The sequence below is a fragment of the Bufo bufo genome, chromosome 5, assembly GCF_905171765.1.
Source record: "Bufo bufo chromosome 5, aBufBuf1.1, whole genome shotgun sequence".
Taxonomy (NCBI): Eukaryota; Metazoa; Chordata; class Amphibia; order Anura; family Bufonidae; genus Bufo; species Bufo bufo.
In genome coordinates, this window is record NC_053393.1 from 540642572 (window position 1) to 540663285 (window position 20714).

Here is a 20714-nt window from a genome sequence, read left to right on the forward strand (position 1 = left end):
AGCGCTACAGCCAGGAAGAAGGAACGCCCACTAGTGAAGCTGATGTCTCCTCCCATCGCTCCGATAGTAATCAGCAGCATGTGGAGCAGGAGAGGAGACAGTAATGGAGCACTGCAGGCGAACGGAGCGGCGCCCAGGACTAATGGTGAGTGCTGAGACATCGCTGGGCGCCGCTCTGTGTGGCCTGATAGTAAGAGTCAGTCTTTAACACAATACAGGAGGCGGGTGCCGGCAGCAAAATCGCATTGCCGGCACCCTGCCGCTGACAGGGAGCTGCGATCAGAGGCAGTTAACCCCTTAGGTGCCGCACCTGAGGGGTTAACTGCTGATCTGCCAGTACCAGCCTCCTGTATAAAGGGGAAATTTATCATTGGTGGTGCAGTGTGCCCCCCTCAACCCCCCATCCCATTAAAATCATTGGTGGCACAGTGCGCCAGCCCCTCTCAACCCCCCCAGTATTAAAATCATTGGTGGCAGTGGCCACAGGGACCTCTCCCCTCCCCCTCATTGGTGGTGCAGTGGCAGCTTCTGATCGGAGCCCCAGCTGTGTAAGCCTGGGGCTCCGATCAGTTACCATGGCAGCCAGGACGCTACAGAAGCCCTGGTTGCCATGGTAACATCCCTGATGCTGTGTGCACAAGGCACAGAGCAGCAGGGACAGTGTGAAGTCCTATTCACCCTAATAGAGCTGAATAGGACAAGGGATGAAAGATCCCAGGTTCTCGCCCCTAAGGCTACTTTCACACGTCTGAGACGGATCCGCTCATATAATGCAGACGGTGGATCCGTTCAGAACGGATCCGTCTGCATTATATTGTAAAAAAAATTATTTTTTTTTGATGCGGCCCACATAAACTTAAATTTTTTTTTTTTTGGCCCATGTTAGCCTTTGAGTTTGACATGCTTGATCTACAGGGAGAGACAGGGAGGCACGAGGGGGGGAAACTCATGGCACTGGGGGGGAACTCATGGCACTGGGGGGGGAAACTCATGGCACTGGGGGGGGGACTGACGGCACGGGGGGGGGGAGACTGGAGGCACGGGGGGGGGGGGGGAGACTGGAGGCACGGGGGGGGGGGGGGAGACTGGAGGCACCGGGGGGGGGGGAGACTGGAGGCACGGGGGGGGGGGGAGACTGGAGACACGGGGGGGGGGGGGGAGACTGGAGACACGGGGGGGGGGGGAGACTGGAGACACGGGGGGGGGGGAGACTGGAGGCCCGGGGGGGGGGGGGGGAGACTGGAGGCACGGGGGGGGGGGGGGGGAGACTGGAGGCACGGGGGGGAGACTGGAGGCACGGGGGGGGAGACTGGAGGCACGGGGGGGGGAGACTGGAGGCACGGGGGGGGAGACTGGAGCACGGGGGGGAGACTGGAGGCACGGGGGGGGAGACTGGAGGCACGGGGGGGAGACTGGAGGCACGGGGGGGGAGACTGGAGGCACGGGGGGGGGGAGACGGGAGGCACGGGGGGGGAGGACTAGAGGCACGGGGGGGAGGGACTAGAGGCACGGTGGGGAGGGACTAGAGGCACGGTGGGGAGGGACTAGAGGCACGGGGGGGAGAGACTAGAGGCACGGGGGGGGGGGGGGAGAGACTAGAGGCACGGGGGGGGGAGAGACTAGATGCACGGGGGGGGGGGGAGAGACTGGAGGCACGGGGGGGGGGGGAGAGACTGGAGGCACGGGGGGGGGGACTGATGTCACGGGGGGGGGACTGATGTCACGGGGGGGGGACTGATGTCACGGGGGGGGGACTGATGTCACGGGGGGGGACTGATGTCACGGGGGGGGGGGGACTGATGTCACGGGGGGGGGGGGGGGGACTGATGTCACGGGGGGGGGGGGGGACTGATGTCACGGGGGGGGGGGGGGAGACTGATGTCACGGGGGGACCAGAGAAAGACCAGAAGGCAGTACATCTGTACCTACATCATTTACAGAGAGAGGAAAGGAGGGGCAGTGCTATCTGTACCACGTGTCAAACTAGAGGGTTTCTTTGTTTCTAGCACCTTCCTTCTCCCAAAAATACAGATTATTGGAATTTATGGCTTAAGAACACACAGAACACATAGCCGACTAACGAGAGATTAGAAACAAGACGAATTCTCCATCTTCCCACTTACAGCAGCAGCAGCGGGGTTATCTGCCTTCTGCCGGGCCGGCTATAATCACTGCAGATTATCTCTTTAATTATTTCTAGTGCAGATTAGGGAGGAGCTCGATTTCATATCCACTGTAATGATTCACACCCCGATAGAAAAAAAAAAATACTGATAAATTAAAAATATACAAAAATTGAATTTGTCAGTATCAATACTCCCAGGTAGAGAACCAGCTTTACCCGTGTCAGTCTTTACTGCAGTTCTGTCATTCAATTCAAGAACTAACAGTACTATAGGTTCATCCTCCATAAAACACAAACAGCTTGCTATCCGCAGATCCCCCCCCATAACAGTGTGTCATCCGCAGATCCCCCCCATAACAGTGTGTCATCCGCAGATCCCCCCCATAACAGTGTGTCAGCCGCAGATCCCCCCCATAACAGTGTGTCAGCCGCAGATCCCCCCCATAACAGTGTGTCAGCCGCAGATCCCCCCCATAACAGTGTGTCATCCGCAGATCCCCCCCATAACAGTGTGTCATCCGCAGATCCCCCCCATAACAGTGTGTCATCCGCAGATCCCCCCCCATAACAGTGTGTCATCCGCAGATCCCCCCCCCCATAACAGTGTGTCATCCGCAGATCCCCCCCCCCATAACAGTGTGTCATCCGCAGATCCCCCCCCATAACAGTGTGTCATCCGCAGATCCCCCCCCATAACAGTGTGTCATCCGCAGATCCCCCCCATAACAGTGTGTCATCCGCAGATCCCCCCCATAACAGTGTGTCATCCGCAGATCCCCCCCCATAAAAGTGTGTCATCCGCAGATCCCCCCCATAACAGTGTGTCATCCGCAGATCCCCCCCATAACAGTGTGTCATCCGCAGATCCCCCCATAACAGTGTGTCATCCGCAGATCCCCCCCCCCCATAACAGTGTCATCCGCAGATTCCCCCATAACAGTGTGTCATCCACAGATATGTGTGTATATACTACAGAACACTGAAAAGGTCTGAGATATGGGACTACAACTCCCAGCGTCCACTACTAGTTGCTGATGGAACCCATCTCCCCCACCAGCTCCTGGCACACCCACCTTTAGAGATGACAGCCACCAGCTGCTTCTCCTCCTCCGTCAGCTCTCCTTTCCGGGGGGCCATGCTGCGGGGACACCGGAAGTCTCCCTGATACAATGTATCTATATGTATCCGAATAAAGTATCAGTTCCCCCACAATCACAGGGGGACGGCGGCCATGACAAGTACTGGCAGCCGCCGCCGAGCCCCGTCCTGAGCCTGCTCCCGGCACATACCACTCCGCCAGCCCATGGGGGGAGCCTAACGAAGAAGGCCGCTTCACAACATCCTCTGTGTCATCCATGTAAAGCTTTCAAATATCATTATCCGCCAAAATACATCAGTCTATCATTTCTATAGAAATATGTAAAGCGAGGTGGCTGACACAGACCCCCCCCCCCCCGCTGTGGTGGAGTTGGTTTCGCCCGCAGGACTGTGCTGCTGCCTCCTAGCAGAGCTCAGTCTGCCCTTCAAGCAGTGTCCTATTGTGTGCCAGGGAGGCAGCCAGAGCAGCCCATAGGTAAGCAGAGCACACACACAGCAGAGCGCACACACAGCACACACAGCTCTGCTGCACCACCACCACCACACTGGGAGGGCTGCACACAATGCATTGGGGCACATTTTGGGGGCTGCTTCTTCAGGGGACTGCACATCATGTCCCCATCAGCAGGGAATGCACAGGCTGAGGGCGCAGGAGCTGGCAATCCGCAGCCGTATGTTATAAAAAGGTACAGAAATAGACTTAAAATATCATCTATAGACACGCTGTCCGCAAGTAGGTGGCAGCGACAGGATTTTGCCGCCATATCCAATGGATGTGAGGGAAGCGACGGCTTTAACCCCTAATTCAAGGGGTTTAACGAAAAGTTTGCACTGCTCATTTATTTATTTTTTTTCTGGATCTCCTGCTTTTTTAATTTTTAAAAAAATTTCTTTTACATTACCTTTTAATTTTTTTTACAGTTTTGAAAGTTCCCGGATCGTTGACTGACGAGTCGCTGTTTGGCGGGGTGTTTGCGCCTAACGTAACGTAATCCATACTGATTAAAAAATGTGCAAACTTTTCAGGTGGATCGGCCCCGCGTCTGATCAGTTTTACGCGCAGGTTGGTCCCGGCGGCGGGTGGATGAGATTTGTTACTACTTTGCCGCTAGTTCCGCCTGCAGACGGAAAATCGCCGGCGCCCCCCCCCCCCCCCTGAGGGTACGACTGCACTGCTGGTGTGCTGCGGTATTCAACTGCAGTGCAACCGAAACGCGTGGTTGTACCCTTAGGGCAGGTCTACAAGGGACAGAAATGCTGCCAGGGTGTAGAATAGAGGAGCAGGTAAGTGGGTATAATGTTCCAAATTGTTTCCATTGGGATGGACGAATTAAAAAAGAAACGCCCAGTTCCGGAATGAGATGAAACCGGTACTAGAATGATCGGGGCCGGGGGGAGCATGGATCACGGCACTGGGATACCTTCTATGGAGGCAGACTGCTATGGGGCCCCGGGGCCCAAAGCTGAACTCTTCCTTCAGTTCTCCGCAGGAAGAGACTGCATTTTCAAGCATCTGCCTCTGGGGGGGGTGTAAGTGCATTGCAACTTCCAGTGCAGTCAATGGGAGCTGTATACCTTTTTCTGCTGGGAGCTCCCCCTAGTGGTGGCTGCAGGAAGTCAGATTTGTAATATTACATGTGGGGGAGATTTATCAGTGGTACCGATGCCAGTTCTCTGGTATAAATGCATCGAGAATATTGGCATCCAGAACTTTTATTGGACATTGCTGGCTAAAGTGGGCGACTTCTTCTATTGGAATGTTTTTTATTAAAATTCAGCTTAATCATAAAATAGTATATTTGTCAGAAATCTGCGGTATTGAGCTTTGCATTCTACATTTCTTATCTGTACTGGGAATCTGGTCGGGCAGGGGGCCCTTAGTTCTGCTGTGGGGCCCCATGTGATGTTTGTACATCCCCGGCGGATGGCCATGCACCATTGCATGGTCTCTTACATGTAGCGGCACCAGTGGAGCAGGTAACTGAGGATAGAAGGAGCAGGATGAATACTATACAGAGTTAGATATTCTGCTCAGATTCATTCAAATCCTGCAAAAATCCCAAGACCCCATTCACACTACAGACTGATAATGACCCAGATGTTCCACAGAAGCAAAGAAATGGAATATTCTTCAATGTCTGAGTTACCGGACCTCAATCTGATGGAGCATGAAGAGAAATCTGACGACGGAAAGACCCCCAGAGGAGCTGTAAAAGAGCAGTAAAGTGTGTAAAGCATCTCCAGGGAGGAACCGGTTGACAACTATGCCCTCCAGACTTCAAGCAGTCACTGACTAGTGCAAAGTGTCTGTATCCGAGTGTGAGCAACGCTCCAGTATTTATGCAGAGGTTCGTTCTGAGGGGTGATACGGCTGCAATTCCTGAAAGCCATCACTGTGTTAAACCCCTTGAAGGAAAGTGACATCTTGTGTCCACTCCGTTGTGGTGGCCGATACATGATGGAGATGGTGTCACTGCCCAAATACTTCTAGAACCAATTCTGTGTGAATAGATAGAAGTATCCACGGAAAAGGTTCTATTTATATTCTGTGTGGTATCGAATATAATGTATCAATGTCACCTGCTAGAAAAACTGTCCACAGATCAGAGAGTTACCACTTTAGGTATTCCCTGTGGATGGAGCATGTGGTAAATCTATTTATCTATCTATCTACAGTATCTATCTATCTATCTATCTATCTATCTATCTATCTATTATCTATCTATCTGTCTATTTATCTACAGTATGTATCTATCTGTCTATTCATCTATTTATCTACGGTATTTCTCTATCTCATATCTGTCTATCTTGCTGTTTTATTGTCTATAATAATACAAATAATAACTAGAAAAGCTACTATTTCTGGGGAAATTGTGTGAAGTGTTCTTGCCTCCACCAGTAGTCTACAACTGGAGTAACTGTGGAAAGGTTGGACTGGGCAGAGTAACTTTATGGAGTGGGCAGAGTAAGGCCTCATGCACACGACCGTTGTTGTGTTCCGTTCCGCAAAATGGGGTTTCGTTGTTCCGTGATCCGTTTCCATTTTTGTTTCCGTGTGTCTTCCTTGATTTTTGGAGGACCACCAGACATAAAGGAAAGTAAAAAAAAAAGTCTAAGACAGGTTTGCCATTCAAATCATAGGAAAAAAACGGACGCGGACACGGATGCGTTTTTTTGCGGTCCCATTGACTTGAATGGGTCCGCAAACCGTTTTCCGCGAAAATAATAGGACGGGTTATATATTTTTTGACGGACTGGAACCACGGATCACGGACGCGGATGGCAAACGGTGCATTAGCTGAGTTTTCAACGGACCCATTGAAAGTCAATTGGTCCGCAGAAAATCACGAAAAATGAAGCAACGGACACGGAATAAAACGGTCGTGTGCGTGAGGCCTAACTGTGTGGAGTGTTCGCAGTAAGTAAAGATAGTAAACATTACACTAACCAATTGATTGATCAAATTTAAAAAGTGCACATAGCAAGCTCGATAGAGTGAGAAATGCATTTCAACTTTTATTTAATTATATATCACAAATAATTGCAATGTTGTTGCCCAAAGTGCTTCACAGTTACAATAAAACATACATTTATACAAACATTAGTAGCCGATTTGTGTAGGTGGGCTTGAAAATGAGGGAGTGGTGGCAGTTTAGAAATCATGTCCTGATTTTTCAGCTCACACTCTAGCTTTTGTCACTCTGCTGGCTGCTAACACACCTGGGTTCCTATGGCAACTCACTCTACAGCAAGGGCAGAGAAGAGCGGTTAAAAAGAAACTCCTCCAACTTTCTCACTTCACTGGCGGTCGCCATCTTTAAACAGTTGTCATTTAAAAATTATAAATCCTACAGCGAAGAGCTTTATATTGTGAGAATCGCACAAGACCCAGACCTACATTTTGGTGCATAGTATGTCTCTAAAATATTAAAATAGAAGGCACAGTCGCAGTTTAGAAATTGCCCTTCACATTTAAGGTGGCTAGAGTGGAGTTTCAATGAATGTCAATGGGCGGCGTGAGTTGCAAACAAATGGTCATATTGTGAAACATTTTTAGTGGCAGCAGGGATAGCTGAACGTTTTGATATAAGATTTGTGTAGGTGGGCTTAAAAATGAGGGAGTGGTGGCAGTTTAGAAATCATGTCCTGATTTTTCAGCTCGCACTCTAGCTTTTGTCACTCTAGTTTGAAAATTCCGCCCATTCATTCCCTGGACCAATTTCCGCACAAAAACGGCCGATATATTTCGTGAACCATTCGGTGAAACGTTCCACAAAGTAATAGTACACCAATCGGTAACAATCCGCACGTTTCGGTATATTACTGTCTATGTAGTGTGAAAACTGTGGGAGGAGTTAGGGTGGTAAATTTGGCTATAATAATAAGAATATGTATGTGAGATAACAGTGAGTGGTCTTGCCATGCAAGAACACTTAATGGAAAGGAAAATAATATGATTTACTATTTAAAGGGGTTTTCGGAGATTTTAATATTGATGACCCATTCCTCATGCTAAGCTGATCTCTATCTGATTGGTGGGGGTCGACTCCGGTACCCCCTCCTGATCAGCTGTCTGAAGGGGTTGAACACCATGGCCTCTTCCTCGGCCAGTGACGTCACGTTCATTGCTCATATGGCCCCGGCACAGCTTAGTTCTGTACCAGTAAAAGGATTGAACTGCAATACCCGAGCACAGCCGCTGTACAATGTACGGCGCTGTGTCACCGGAGCGCTGCGGCCCCTTCAAACAGGCCGATCAGTGGGTTTGCCAGGAGTCAGACCCCCCACCAAGTCAGATGTTGATAGGGAAAGGTAATCAATGTTAAAATCTCGGTAACCCTCTCTGAATTGAAAGAGGTTAAAAAGGAACCTGTCTGTTGGATAGAGCTCCACAAATCGCTCGATGTGCCTGAGCATTCTGCTCTTCTCCCTAGCCGTGGCTTTAGTTGCCCTCGGTGGCTCGGTTCTCAGGAATCCGCTTTAATCGCTGCTCAGGCCATATAGAAATGAGTGGTATGGAGTCCAGGAGGCGGAGGACCCCTGACACTTGGAGTCAGGGCCTGGCGTCGAATCTCAAGGTCTTCACCTTTTTTGACTCAAACCATTTGTTGAGAGGTGACTGAAGTGAATTCTCGGAGAAATGAGCCATCAGCTGAGGGGATGTGGGACACCATCAGGACATGAGGAGGTACTGCAGGCGTGTGGGGGGGCTCTAAAAGGTTCCTTTAACCATTAGTATGCAGAATGCATCACTTGTATGGGAAGTGGAACCTCCCCTTCACAATCATGTACCTATGTGATCCCCAACATGCAGCCATACGGAGATACTGGGAGTGGCTGTCTCATGAGCTACAACCCCCAGTCACCGCAGGTTGTAGCTCTCTTGTCTGTTGTTGTACCGCAGCTCAATTCTACCTGTCACCCCGCTGTAGCCTCTGAATGTCAACAAGATGGTTCTCATTTACTGACAGCAAGCAGTTCTGTGGAGGAATTAAAACAGACTAGATTACAAAGTTGCAGACTCTTCATTGTACAATGATCAAAGTGAATGTCCATCTAAGACATCACGTCCCTTCTAAGTCCAGCCTTGAATTGTGATTGTCTGTGGCCACCACTAGGGGGAGCTAAGGAATGAATTCAGTACTGATACAGAGTAGATGAAAGAGTATCACACAACTCACCCTGCAGCCACCACTAGAGGGAGCTAGTCAATGTACATGAAATGGAAGGAATTCAGATCTGTCATATTAAAATCTGCTCTAGGTGATAAGATTATGGATCAGGTGAGGATTGACCAGGTTGGTCCCTGGAGCCGTCTCCATTCAGACGTGTGTGGATATACCCAGGAGCCTTGGTCCTTAAGCGAGAGTGAACTTTGTCAAGACAGGTGTACACCCCAGGACACGCAAGCCATTGGCTGAGCAGAAACTCTGCTATGAGCTGGCCCTTTAAAGGGGTTATCCTATGATTAAAGCGCTATCCCCATCTGGGACATTTATGGGATATCACTCGGATAGGCTGTAAATGTCAAATAGGTGTAGGTCCCACCTCTGGGACCGGCTTCCGTCTCCAGAACTGGGTCTATAGGGGAAGGGAGAGCAAAACCAGGCATGTGTGGCCACCCTCCAATTTCGGGAGTGCCCCTAGTGGTGAATGGCAGATGGGGCTTTTTTTCGATGTCGCCATAGCAGTTGTAAGTGCGTGGAGCGCTCTCCGTTCACTTAGTACCTCGTTCTAGTGATAGGAGAGGGTCCCAGAGGTGGGACCTGCACCTGTCTGACATGTGGCATATCCTCAGATGGGACAGCCTCTTTAATGAAAGAAATGGCGATCTCTTTCTAATAAAGCTAGAACCAGCCCTGGACCTCACATGGATCCAGAGATCTCCACACTCATTGCCCCAACTGTTCTCCTAGATTTATTTAAAGTTGGTAGCTCAGAGGCTTATCCTTTCTGCTGTAGCTCTCTCCCTATCACAGCTCAGGGGGGCGTGTCCTTTCTTCTATGGCTCTCTCCCTATCACAGCTCAGGGGGGCGTGTCCTTTTCTTCTATGGCTCTCTCCCTATCACAGCTCAGGGGGCGTGTCCTTTCTTCTATAGCTCTCTCCCTATCACAGCTCAGGGGGGCGTGTCCTTTCTTCTATGGCTCTCTCCCTATCACAGCTCAGGGGGGCGTGTCCTTTCTTCTATGGCTCTCTCCCTATCACAGCTCAGGGGGGCGTGTCCTTTCTTCTATAGCTCTCTCCCTATCACAGCTCAGGGGGGTGTGTCCTTTCTTCTATGGCTCTCTCCCTATCACAGCTCAGGGGGGCGTGTCCTTTCTTCTATAGCTCTCTCCCTATCACAGCTCAGGGGGCGTGTCCTTTCTTCTATGGCTCTCTCCCTATCACAGCTCAGGGGGCGTGTCCTTTCTTCTATGGCTCTCTCCCTATCAGCTCATGGGGCTCTTCCTTCAACTCCTTCAGAGGTGTGTCCTTTCTCCTGCAGTTCTCTTCCTGTCACAGCTCAGGGGGGCGTGTCCTTTCTTCTATAGCTCTCTCTATCACAGCTCAGGGGGGCGTGTCCTTTCTTCTATGGCTCTCTCCCCTATCACAGCTCATAGGGCTCTTCTTTCAACTCCTTCAGGGGTGTGTCCTTTCTCCTGCAGTTCTCTTCCTGTCACAGCTCAGGGGGGCGTGTCCTTTATTCTATAGCTCTCTCTATCACAGCTCAGGGGGGCGTGTCCTTTCTTCTATGGCTCTCTCCCTATCACAGCTCATGGTGCTCCTCCTTTCAACTCCTTCTAGGGGTTGTGTCCTTTCTCCTGCAGTTCTCTTCCTGTCACAGCTCAGGGGTGTGTGTTCTTTCTGTTGCAAACTCTCCTTAGCAAGGCTTAGTGGGTGTGTCCTTTTCGCTGCTGAGTGTGTACTTTTTCCTGCAGACTCTCCCTTTCATGGCTCACGAGATGTCCTACTCTGTTTCAGCTTTTTTTCCTATTACAGGTCAGGGAGTGTGCCCTTTCTAACTACAGCATTTTCCCTTTCTATAGTTTAGGGGGCATGTTCTTTCTGTCACATCTCCTACCCTGTCATGCTCTCTCTCTCCTTATCTCAGCTCAGGGGGGGGGGGTCCTTTCTGCTGCAGCTCTCTTCCCATGATAGCTCACGGTGCATGTACAAAAGTAGTTTTTCCTGCTGAATTATATTAAAGTAACATTTAATATTGGGACCGAAAGCAGGCACTGCTTCCCTATAGCAGCGAGGGGCTAGCCTCCCCATCAGTGACTATACAATTGTACATAAGTCTTTGATAGGTGATAAATGTACTAAGTAAAAAACTCCTTTAAAGGGGTATTTCCCATCTATAACTACTATAATACTGCTCCTATGTTATATTCTTGTACATAGGAGGCAGTATTATAGTAGTTATATTCTTGTACATAGGAGCAGTATTATAGTAGTTATATTCTTGTACATAGGAGCAGTATTATAGTAGTTATATTCTTGTACATAGGAGGCAGTATTATAGTAGTTATATTCTTATACATAGGGGGCAGTATTATAGTAGTTTATATTCTTGATACATAGGAGCAGTATTATAGTAGTTATATTCTTGTACATAGAAGGCAGTATTATAGCAGTTATATTCTTGTACATAGGAGCAGTATTATAGTAGTTATATTTTTGTACATAGGAGGCAGTATTATAGTAGTTATATTCTTATACATAGGAGCAGTATTATAGTAGTTATATTCTTGTACATAGGAGCAGTATTATAGTAGTTATATTCCTGTACATAGGAGCAGTATTATAGTAGTTATATTTTTGTACATAGGAGGCAGTATTATAGTAGTTATATTCTTATACATAGGAGCAGTATTATAGTAGTTATATTCTTATACATAGGAGCAGTATTATAGTAGTTATATTCTTGTACATAGAAGGCAGTATTATAGCAGTTATATTCTTGTACATAGGAGGAGTATTATAGTAGTTATATTTTTGTACATAGGAGGCAGTATTATAGTAGTTATATTCTTATACATAGGAGCAGTATTATAGTAGTTATATTCTTGTACATAGGAGCAGTATTATAGTAGTTATATTCCTGTACATAGGAGCAGTATTATAGTAGTTATATTCTTGTACATAGGAGCAGTATTATAGTAGTTATATTCTTGTACATAGGAGCAGTATTATAGTAGTTATATTCTTGTACATAGGAGCAGTATTATAGTAGTTATATTCTTGTACATAGGAGGCAGTATTATAGTAGTTATATTCTTGTACATAGGAGCAGTATTATAGTAGTTATATTCTTGTACATAGGAGCAGTATTATAGTAGTTATATTCTTGTACATAGAGGCAGTATTATAGCAGTTATATTCTTGTACATAGGAGGCAGTATTATAGTAGTTATATTCTTGTACATAGGAGGCAGTCTTATAGTAGTTATATTCTTGTACATAGGAGCAGTATTATAGTAGTTACATTCTTGTACATAGGAGCAGTATTATAGTAGTTACATTCTTGTACATAGGAGCAGTATTATAGTAGTTATATTCCTTGTACATAGGAGGCAGTATTATAGTAGTTATATTCTTGTACATAGGCAGTATTATAGTAGTTATATTCTTGTACATAGGAGCAGTATTATAGTAGTTATATTCTTGTACATAGGAGCCAGTATTATAGTAGTTATACTTCTTGTACATAGGAGCAGTATTATAGTAGTTATATTCTTGTACATAGGAGCAGTATTATAGTAGTTATATTCTTGTACATAGGAGCAGTATTATAGTAGTTATATTCTTGTACATAGGAGCAGTATTATAGTAGTTATATTCTTAACCATATTTCTTTTTATTGAGGTAAGAAAAACAAGGCCACATGCTACATAAGACATCAGTATATAACATTAAAAGTTACAGTAGTTATCCAGCATACAAGTCATGTGTAGACAATACTAGCGATTATCCTCATCATCATCACCATTAAAACAAACATCAAAAGGAGGAAAAAAAGGGGAGGAGGGGGAGACAATGGGTTAGGTGGGGGAGGGGCAAGAGAAGTGAGGGGATCCTGCTCTATCATGTGAAATTCCTGTGTGATTTCCATGGGGACCCATAGCTTTAGGAAACAATGGCGAGAGTTGTTTCCCAATGCGCCAGTTCCTCAAAGCGGTAGACATGATCTACCTTGTCCGTCACATATCTAGATTTGGTGGGGAATCCGTTTTCCCACAAAAGGGGAACCAGTAATCTCGCAGCTGTGATCAGCATTGTAGGGAGATTATTCTTAGCAGGGGTTATCGTGCTATTAGGGCACCACAGTAGGATAAGTTTGGCATCTAATAGGACTTTAGTTTTGCAAACGCTATTAATCATTGATTCTATCAATTTCCAAAACGGTTGAATCTTATGGCAGAGCCACCAGATGTGTGATAATGAACCGGTTTCTATGCCACATCTCCAGCACACCTCAGGTACCTCAGGATTAAGTTTGTGCAAGAATTCAGGAGTTTTGTACCATCTACTTAGTAGCTTAAAAGAATTCTCCTGAATTCTTACACAGCGACTGAAGCCATGAGAGTGGGCTAAAACAAAGGCCCTCTCTGGTTCCGTCAGGATCATAGAAAGCTCTCGCTCCCATGAAGTCACATAACCGAGCTCTGGAGGCAAAGAGGAAAGCAATTCCTTATACATCTGGGATAATGGCCTAAGAAGAGGCCTAGGGGCCAAGACTTTCTTTTCAAGCCAGGAAGGGGAGCTATTACTAGCAAAGTTCACTACGCATAACTTAGTATCTCTCTTAAAGTCTGCTAAGTGGAAAAAAGGAGCTGACTTGATTTCGGGGCGATCCATTATTAAATCCCATTGCAAACTACCATCTGGGAGAAGGACATCCCGCAGGGACAAACCAGCGAGCCTTGACAAAATCCCGGAGGGGTTTGACACAGAAGGATGAATATTGCTCTGTAGCAATTTAAGAGGCATACAGGGGTTAGGAAAGTTAAACTGCTGGGATTTGACCATTTTAGACCATTCTACTAGCATTCCTTTCCAAACCTGGGAAGAGGCGTAGTGATTGGCTGAAAAGGGCCTAACACCCCATAGAGTGAGCTGATCTTGGCTGGTGAGTAGTGCAGATTCGAGCCGTGAGCAAAGAGAGTTAGATTTGTGGGTCAGGGCAGCTACACATCTACATAACTGAACAGCAGTGTAATATGACTTTACATCAGGCATCCCAAAGCCTCCAAACTTTTTGTCCCTTGTAAGGACAGAGTAGGCAATGCGTGGAGACTTACCACTCCAGAGGAAGCGCGTGAACACTCGGCGGACCTCTGAGAAGTATGAGTTTGGTAACCATATGGGAATGGCTTGCAGCAAATAAAGAAATTTGGGGAGAATGAAAGTTTTCAGATAGTTTTTCCTCCCTATCCACGAAACAAAAGGGAGTTTCAGATTCTGTAGGTGAGTGCGAACCTCTTGCAGGAGTGGAGCATAGTTAAGGGAGGCTAGGTCTTGAATATTGGCCGAAACCCGTGTTCCTAAAAATGTAATGTCTCTGGAGGCCCAGGTAAATGGGGTGGCTCGTTTTAGACTGTTGACTACAGATTGGGGACATGAAATATTAAGTGCCATGGATTTCCCATAATTTATTTTAAAATTGGATACAAATCCAAAATCCTCAAAAGTATTCAACAACTTGGGCAAGGCCTCTGCAGGGTTGGAGGTCATGACTAAAAGGTCATCCGCGAATGCTGCAGTAACATGGGTTTGCGAGCCAATCTGAAGGCCTTTGATAGCAGGATCTGACCTAATTTTACACAAAAGGGTCTCCATGACCAGTACAAACAGTGCCGGGGAGAGGGGGCACCCTTGTCTTGTCCCGTTTGTGATGCGAAATGGTGGGGACAATGCTCCATTGACTTTGACCATGGCAGAGGGGGCCGAATAAAGGGTGTTAACAGCACTAATAAACTGGTCCGGGAGGCCAAACTTCGACAGGGTCCGCGACATAAAGAGCCAGCTGACCCTGTCGAAGGCTTTTTCCGCATCCGTGCTCACCAGGACTAAAGGCTTAGAGGATCTCTTGGCCCAATTCACAAGATGTAGAAGTCGCACCGTATTCTCCGACCCCTGTCTGCCATGGACAAAACCTACTTGTTCCTCATGTACAATGTCAGGGAGGACATCCTGAAGCCTGGTAGCCAGAATCTTCCGCCCACCACTTCACATCATTATTGAGTAAAGATATTGGCCTATAGTTACTGCAGCATGTTGGATCTTGTTTTCCTTATGGAGGACAGTGATGTGCGCCAATAAGGAATGAGGAGCAAGAGACCCCCCTGTCAGGAGGTAGTTGCACAAGTTCCTGAAACGTGGGATTAACACATCCTGAAAGATTTATAGTATGCAATGGAAAATCCATCCGGTCCGGGCTTTTGCCCGATGGGATAGACATAAGGACCTTGCGCACCTCCGAATCTGAAATAGCTTAGTCAGGAGGGAAGTTTTTAATGGGGATACAGAGGGAAGATCTAGAGACTGCAAGAATTTATCAGTGGCCTCGGATAAATCTCCTGGTGTAGTCCCATTAGGGGGCGGCAAATTATATAAGGCCTCGTAGAAGGCACAAAATGCTTTAGCAACATCTGGAGTGGACTTATGTATTTTGCCCTTGGAGTCTTTAATAGAGGAAACAAAGGAGTCAGAGAACTGCTTCTTGGCAATTGCCGACATCAGTCTGTTTCCTCTATCCCCATGCGCATAGGCCTTAAATCGGGAACGAAGTATCAACTTTGCTGAGGTGACATTCAATAGATTTTTTAGTTTTGTTCTGGCTTCAGTTAGTTCTGCTAGGGTGCTTATAGCACGAGATTCCTTATGGGAGGATTCTAAACGGGTTATGTTCGCCAATAAGGCGTCCAGGGCTAGTGTCCTTTGTTTTTTCAAAAAAGCTCCCAAAGCTATAAGCTCCCCCCTGAGGACCACCTTATGGGATTCCCATAATATAGAAGGAGAAGGAGGCGACTCTGGGGTATCATTAAGCGTGAAAAATTCAGATATTGAGGCCTTAATTTTGTCTGCATGTCTGGGGTCTAGAATCAGGGTATCATTGAGACGCCACAAGCGCTCCTTTCTCTGTGGTCCAAACAGGGAAAAATTAACAATAACAGGGGCATGGTCGGATAATGTTATATTACCTATCCGGGCTCCAGAGACATTACGCACGTGAGAACTCGACAGGAAAATGTAGTCCAATCTGTGGAAAGACAGTTTAGCATGTGAATAAAAAGTATAATCTCGGCCATTGGGGTTTAGGGCCCGCCAGACATCTAGTACTTTAAGTTTCCTCAGGGAAATTTTTAATCTTCTCAGGAGCCTGTAAGATACTGAGGGTCTGCCCGCCGAGGTGTCCACCGCTGGCTCCAGGGCAACATTGAAGTCGCCCCCCAAAACTAGTAAGCCCTCAGAGAAGGAGGATAACGCAGTAAGGGTCTGAACGAGCCATGGTACTTGGCCTTTATTGGGAGCGTATAAGTTAGCAAAGGTCACTGGAGATTCGCCCAGTAAACCCCTTACAAAGATGTACCTGCCCTCTGGGTCTGCTGAGATAGCTGAGTGCTTGAAGGGGAGGCATTTATGCACAGCTATACTAACCCCTCTACTGGTGGAATCATGAGTACTGTGAAACCACTGGACAAATTTCTTGGGGGGAAGTTTAGGAACTTTGCCTGTTCTAAAATGGGTCTCTTGCAAAAAGGCCACAGAGACCTTATCTTTCAGAAGGAGAGATAGAGTTTGAGACCTTTTACATGGCTCGTTCAGCCCGTGCGCGTTTAGTGAGGCGACTATTATAGAAGACATTTCTGCATACATTCAGGTGAGTAAATGCATAATACATCCATGGAAGTATGGAAGAGCACACAGATGATATGAGCAGGAGGAGGGAAGGAAGGTAAGGGAAGTACAAAAGAACAAAAGATGAGTAAGAGAACATTAAACATGTCAAGTTGACAAATGAGTGACTCAGACAAGATACCCGTCCGAGGAGGGTTAGGCACTCTACCTATCACCAGCCAAGACAGGATTGGGCTGGCGAGGGGGCAAGTAAAGCACCTGTGGTCTGAACAAAAGAGACCAAAAACGAAAGATGTGTCCAGCATCTTAATCTATCCGGACATCGCCCTGCAGTGGGGAACAGAATGCAATGTCCTAGAGGTAGCGTCCCGTAGCAGCAATGACACGGCACAAGGCCCTTTAAACATAACATTGAGCCCAGTAGGCCACAAAAATAAAACACTAAAAATGTAGAAAACATTGAAAATGTAGGAAGATCATGTCCGCCTTCAATAACCTGTATAACACATAGGTGAGCATCAGTCATCTCCTATTCTGTGGAGGTAGAAATATCAGCAAGGTATGTTTACAAACACCTCTAATCAGGTGGAATCCCTTTCCATCCTGCTGCGTCCCGAACGGTCCGACTTGCCCGCAGACGCTGTTTGCCAAGCGTTGACACGAGGTGGTATGGGGAGGGCGCCATCTTGGTCAGCCGGTAACCATGAGGGGATTTCCATCGGAGGGACGTCCAGGGACCGCCAGACAGATTCCAGGTCAGCAGGTGAACGCACGGTCAGTAGCTTACCATTCCTGGAAATCGCCAACCCAAAGGGGTATAGCCAGCGGAATGGGGTCGAGGTTTTTCTCAGGATATCCAGGAGAGGCCTGAGAAGGCGCCGCTTGGCCAGGGTGGATGGCGCGATGTCCTGGAACATCTGGATCGGGGTATTTTCGTATTCCAGTACCTCTAATTCTCTTTGGCTTTTGAGGATGGCTGCAGTATCAACGTAACTTAACAAGCCACAGATTACATCACGTGGCGGTTCTTGCGGTTTAGGCCTAGGGCGCAGCGCCCTGTGTATGCGCTCCACCACGATTCCCGCCGCTCTGTCAGGGTCCAGCAGCTTAGAGAACAATTCACGTGCCACTGTCGGTAAGGCCTCCGCTGCAAACGACTCAGGTAGGCCGCGGATGCGGATATTGCGCCGGCGGCTACGATTTTCTTGGTCTTCCAATTTTAGGAAGGCATCATTTAGCAAGGCCTTGTGAGACGCCAGCACCTCCGACGCTTTACTTTCATATGTCATGATGGCCTCCTGAGTGGCTTCTAACGCCACCACTCTCTGCCCCAGATGCTTCATGTCGTCCTTGATATCAGACAGGTCTTGTTTCAGGGGCGAGAGGGCAGATTCAAGGACCCGGCGCAGGGTTCGCTCTGAGAGAGGTGGATCTCTGGGCCTCTTATCCGAGACATCGGAGCCACTGCCTGCATCTGATAATTCCCCGGCGTCAGAGTCCTGTGCAGCAGACGTCGCCATATTGGGGCCTTTCTGCGCCGTGAACCTCGACGTTTTCCGGAGAAACTTCTCCATCTCTGGCTGTTTGGAGCGCAGTGGTGTGGACTCTGAGCTTCCTCTGTTCTTTTCTCTGCCAGGTTTCCCCATAATCAAGCAAATTATAGGCTTATATAGGGCAAATGAGCCGGAATGCTGGAGGAGCTCAAGCTCGTGCGGCCATTCAGCAGCGTGGCTCGGCTCCGCCCCCCATAGTAGTTATATTCTTGTACATAGGAGCAGTATTATAGTAGTTATATTCTTGTACCTAGGAGCAGTATTATAGTAGTTATATTCTTGTACATAGGAGGCAGTATTATACTAGTTATATTTTTGTATATAGGAGGCAGTATTATAGTAGTTATATTTTTGTACATAGGAGCAGTATTATAGTAGTTCTATTCTTGTACATAGGAGGCAGTATTATAGTAGTTATATTCTTGTACATAGGAGCAGTATTATAGTAGTTATATTCTTGTACATAGGAGCAGTATTATAGTAGTTATATTCTTGTACATAGGAGCAGTATTATAGTAGTTATATTCTTGTACATACGAGCAGTATTATAGTAGTTATATTCTTGTATATAGGAGCAGTATTATAGTAGTTATATTTTTGTACATAGGAGCAGTATTATAGTAGTTCTATTCTTGTACATAGGAGCAGTATTATAGTAGTTATATTCTTGTACATAGGAGCAGTATTATAGTAGTTATATTCTTGTACATAGGAGCAGTATTATAGTAGTTATATTCTTGTACATAGGAGCAGTATTATAGTAGTTATATTCTTGTACATAGGAGCAGTATTATAGTAGTTATATTCTTGTACATAGGAGCAGTATTATAGTAGTTATATTCTTGTACATAGGAGGCAGTATTATAGTAGTTATATTCTTGTACATAGGAGGCAGTATTATAGTAGTTATATTCTTGTACATAGGAGGCAGTATTATAGTAGTTATATTCTTGTACATAGGGGCAGTATTATAGTAGTTATATTCTTGTACATAGTAGGCAGTATTATAGTTCTTGTATTTATTTACATAAGGAGTAATATTATATTATGAGCAGCATTTGGTATGAAGCACATTTTTAGTCGTCTCAGCCCTGAAGAGTTGGCATAGGTCATTACCTTTTATTACTTTCTCAGAGATTGGTCCCCCAGCTGTCCTCCTTTCTCTGGTAATTTGCTCTTGTCCTGCTCCTGCACCCCAGGTGAGCTATTTCCTTTCTATATAAAGGTAGCCTGCCCCATGACAGCCGCCATCCTGCCCTACATATCTGTATTCCTATAATACCTGTCTTCAGTGTCTAATTATATCAACTTTTTTTTCCAAATCATTTTCCGAAAATACTTCTGTGGGGGCAGAGATTGTTCTGCGTTTCGCAGCGTGCGCTTGCAGCTTGTTCCTTTGTCTGCCTAGCACATGACCCTTCTTTCCCTGCGTGTGACTCTTTCTATAATGCATTCAGAATTGCCCTCCTCTTTTCTGCGCTAAAACGTTCTGAATCCAGATATAATTGCAGTGCAGCAGAGAGGAGTCTGTCAGGAGGTAAATTAACAGAAAAAGCAAACAAATTCTTCTCGTACAATGGAATTCTGCTCCTGGAGAAACTATTGATGTCTTTGCTAATCCCAGTCATTTCATGCTGCACCAGCAAATGTTTGAGGTGGGAGAAATGGGAATATAAAGAGAATCCTCTATGGCCGTAATTGTAGGATTTTACTAGTGTATGACGTAAAGTCATGATTTTATGAAAGACACGGAGGCGAGTATTGCTTAACCCTTTCTTTACTGAAATACAGCAGCAAAGAAGATAATCGGAAAAAATATTTGACCAATGAGGATAAAGTCCCGCCCCTTAGATCCCCTATATAGGGACCTCCTTCACACCACATCTGGATCCAGCGCCAGCTTTCCTACTCTGCCTTAAGACCCCGCTGAAGAAGGTCGCACAGACCGAAACGTCCGGGATTTTTTGTCTGATATGGCATAATACTTATGATGTATAAATGAATTGCACTCAGGGCCGATCCTACACGGGGTGCAGTGGGTGCCCCGCACCCCAGCGCTGCGGCCCTGGTGACAAGTGGGGGCGGCCGGCGGCAGGGCAGAGCAGGAGATGAGCGCCTCCATTGCGGAAGCGCTCATCTCCATAGTCATCTGTATTGCTGTCCTCAGGACGGCAATACAGATGCCTGTCTGTGCTGCGGCAGAGGAGGGAGAGGTGTGTCCCCTCCTGTTCCTCTGATAGGCTGCCGGCTTAGTGCTGGCAGCCTATCAGAGGCCGGTGATGGCGCGATGACGTCATCGCGTCGCCTGAGCCGTATAGCGAGGGACACACAGACGGAAGAGGCGGCCTGCATCGCATCGCATTGCTGGAGGTAAGTATAAGTGTATTATTTTTTTTTATTTTTTTATATAGGTACAATACTGGGCTGGCACATGATAAGGGGGGCTACTGGGCTGGCACATAAGGGGGGCTACTGGGCTGGCACATAAGGGGGGACTACTGGGCTGGGCTGGCACATGATAAGGGGGGCTACTGGGCTGGCACATGATAAGGGGGGACTACTGGGCTGGCACATGATAAGGGGGGACTACTG

At 47.1% G+C, this 20714-nt stretch overlaps 2 protein-coding genes across 2 annotated transcripts in view; one reads left to right on the plus strand and one right to left on the minus strand.

Annotated features, from left to right (window-relative positions):
* ANKMY2 (ankyrin repeat and MYND domain containing 2) overlaps positions 1-3413 on the minus strand; it is a 43092-nt gene extending 39679 nt beyond the window's left edge. The window contains exon 1 of the mRNA XM_040431299.1: positions 3199-3413. Coding sequence (XP_040287233.1) covers positions 3199-3262 — 64 coding nt within the window. The 5' untranslated portion in view covers positions 3263-3413. The remainder of the gene's footprint in view (positions 1-3198) is intronic.
* A 216-nt stretch (positions 3414-3629) lies between these two features.
* BZW2 (basic leucine zipper and W2 domains 2) overlaps positions 3630-20714 on the plus strand; it is a 91068-nt gene continuing 73983 nt past the window's right edge. Inside the window, exon 1 of the mRNA XM_040431300.1 lies at positions 3630-3698. The gene's annotated coding sequence lies outside the window, so the exon portion shown is untranslated. The remainder of the gene's footprint in view (positions 3699-20714) is intronic.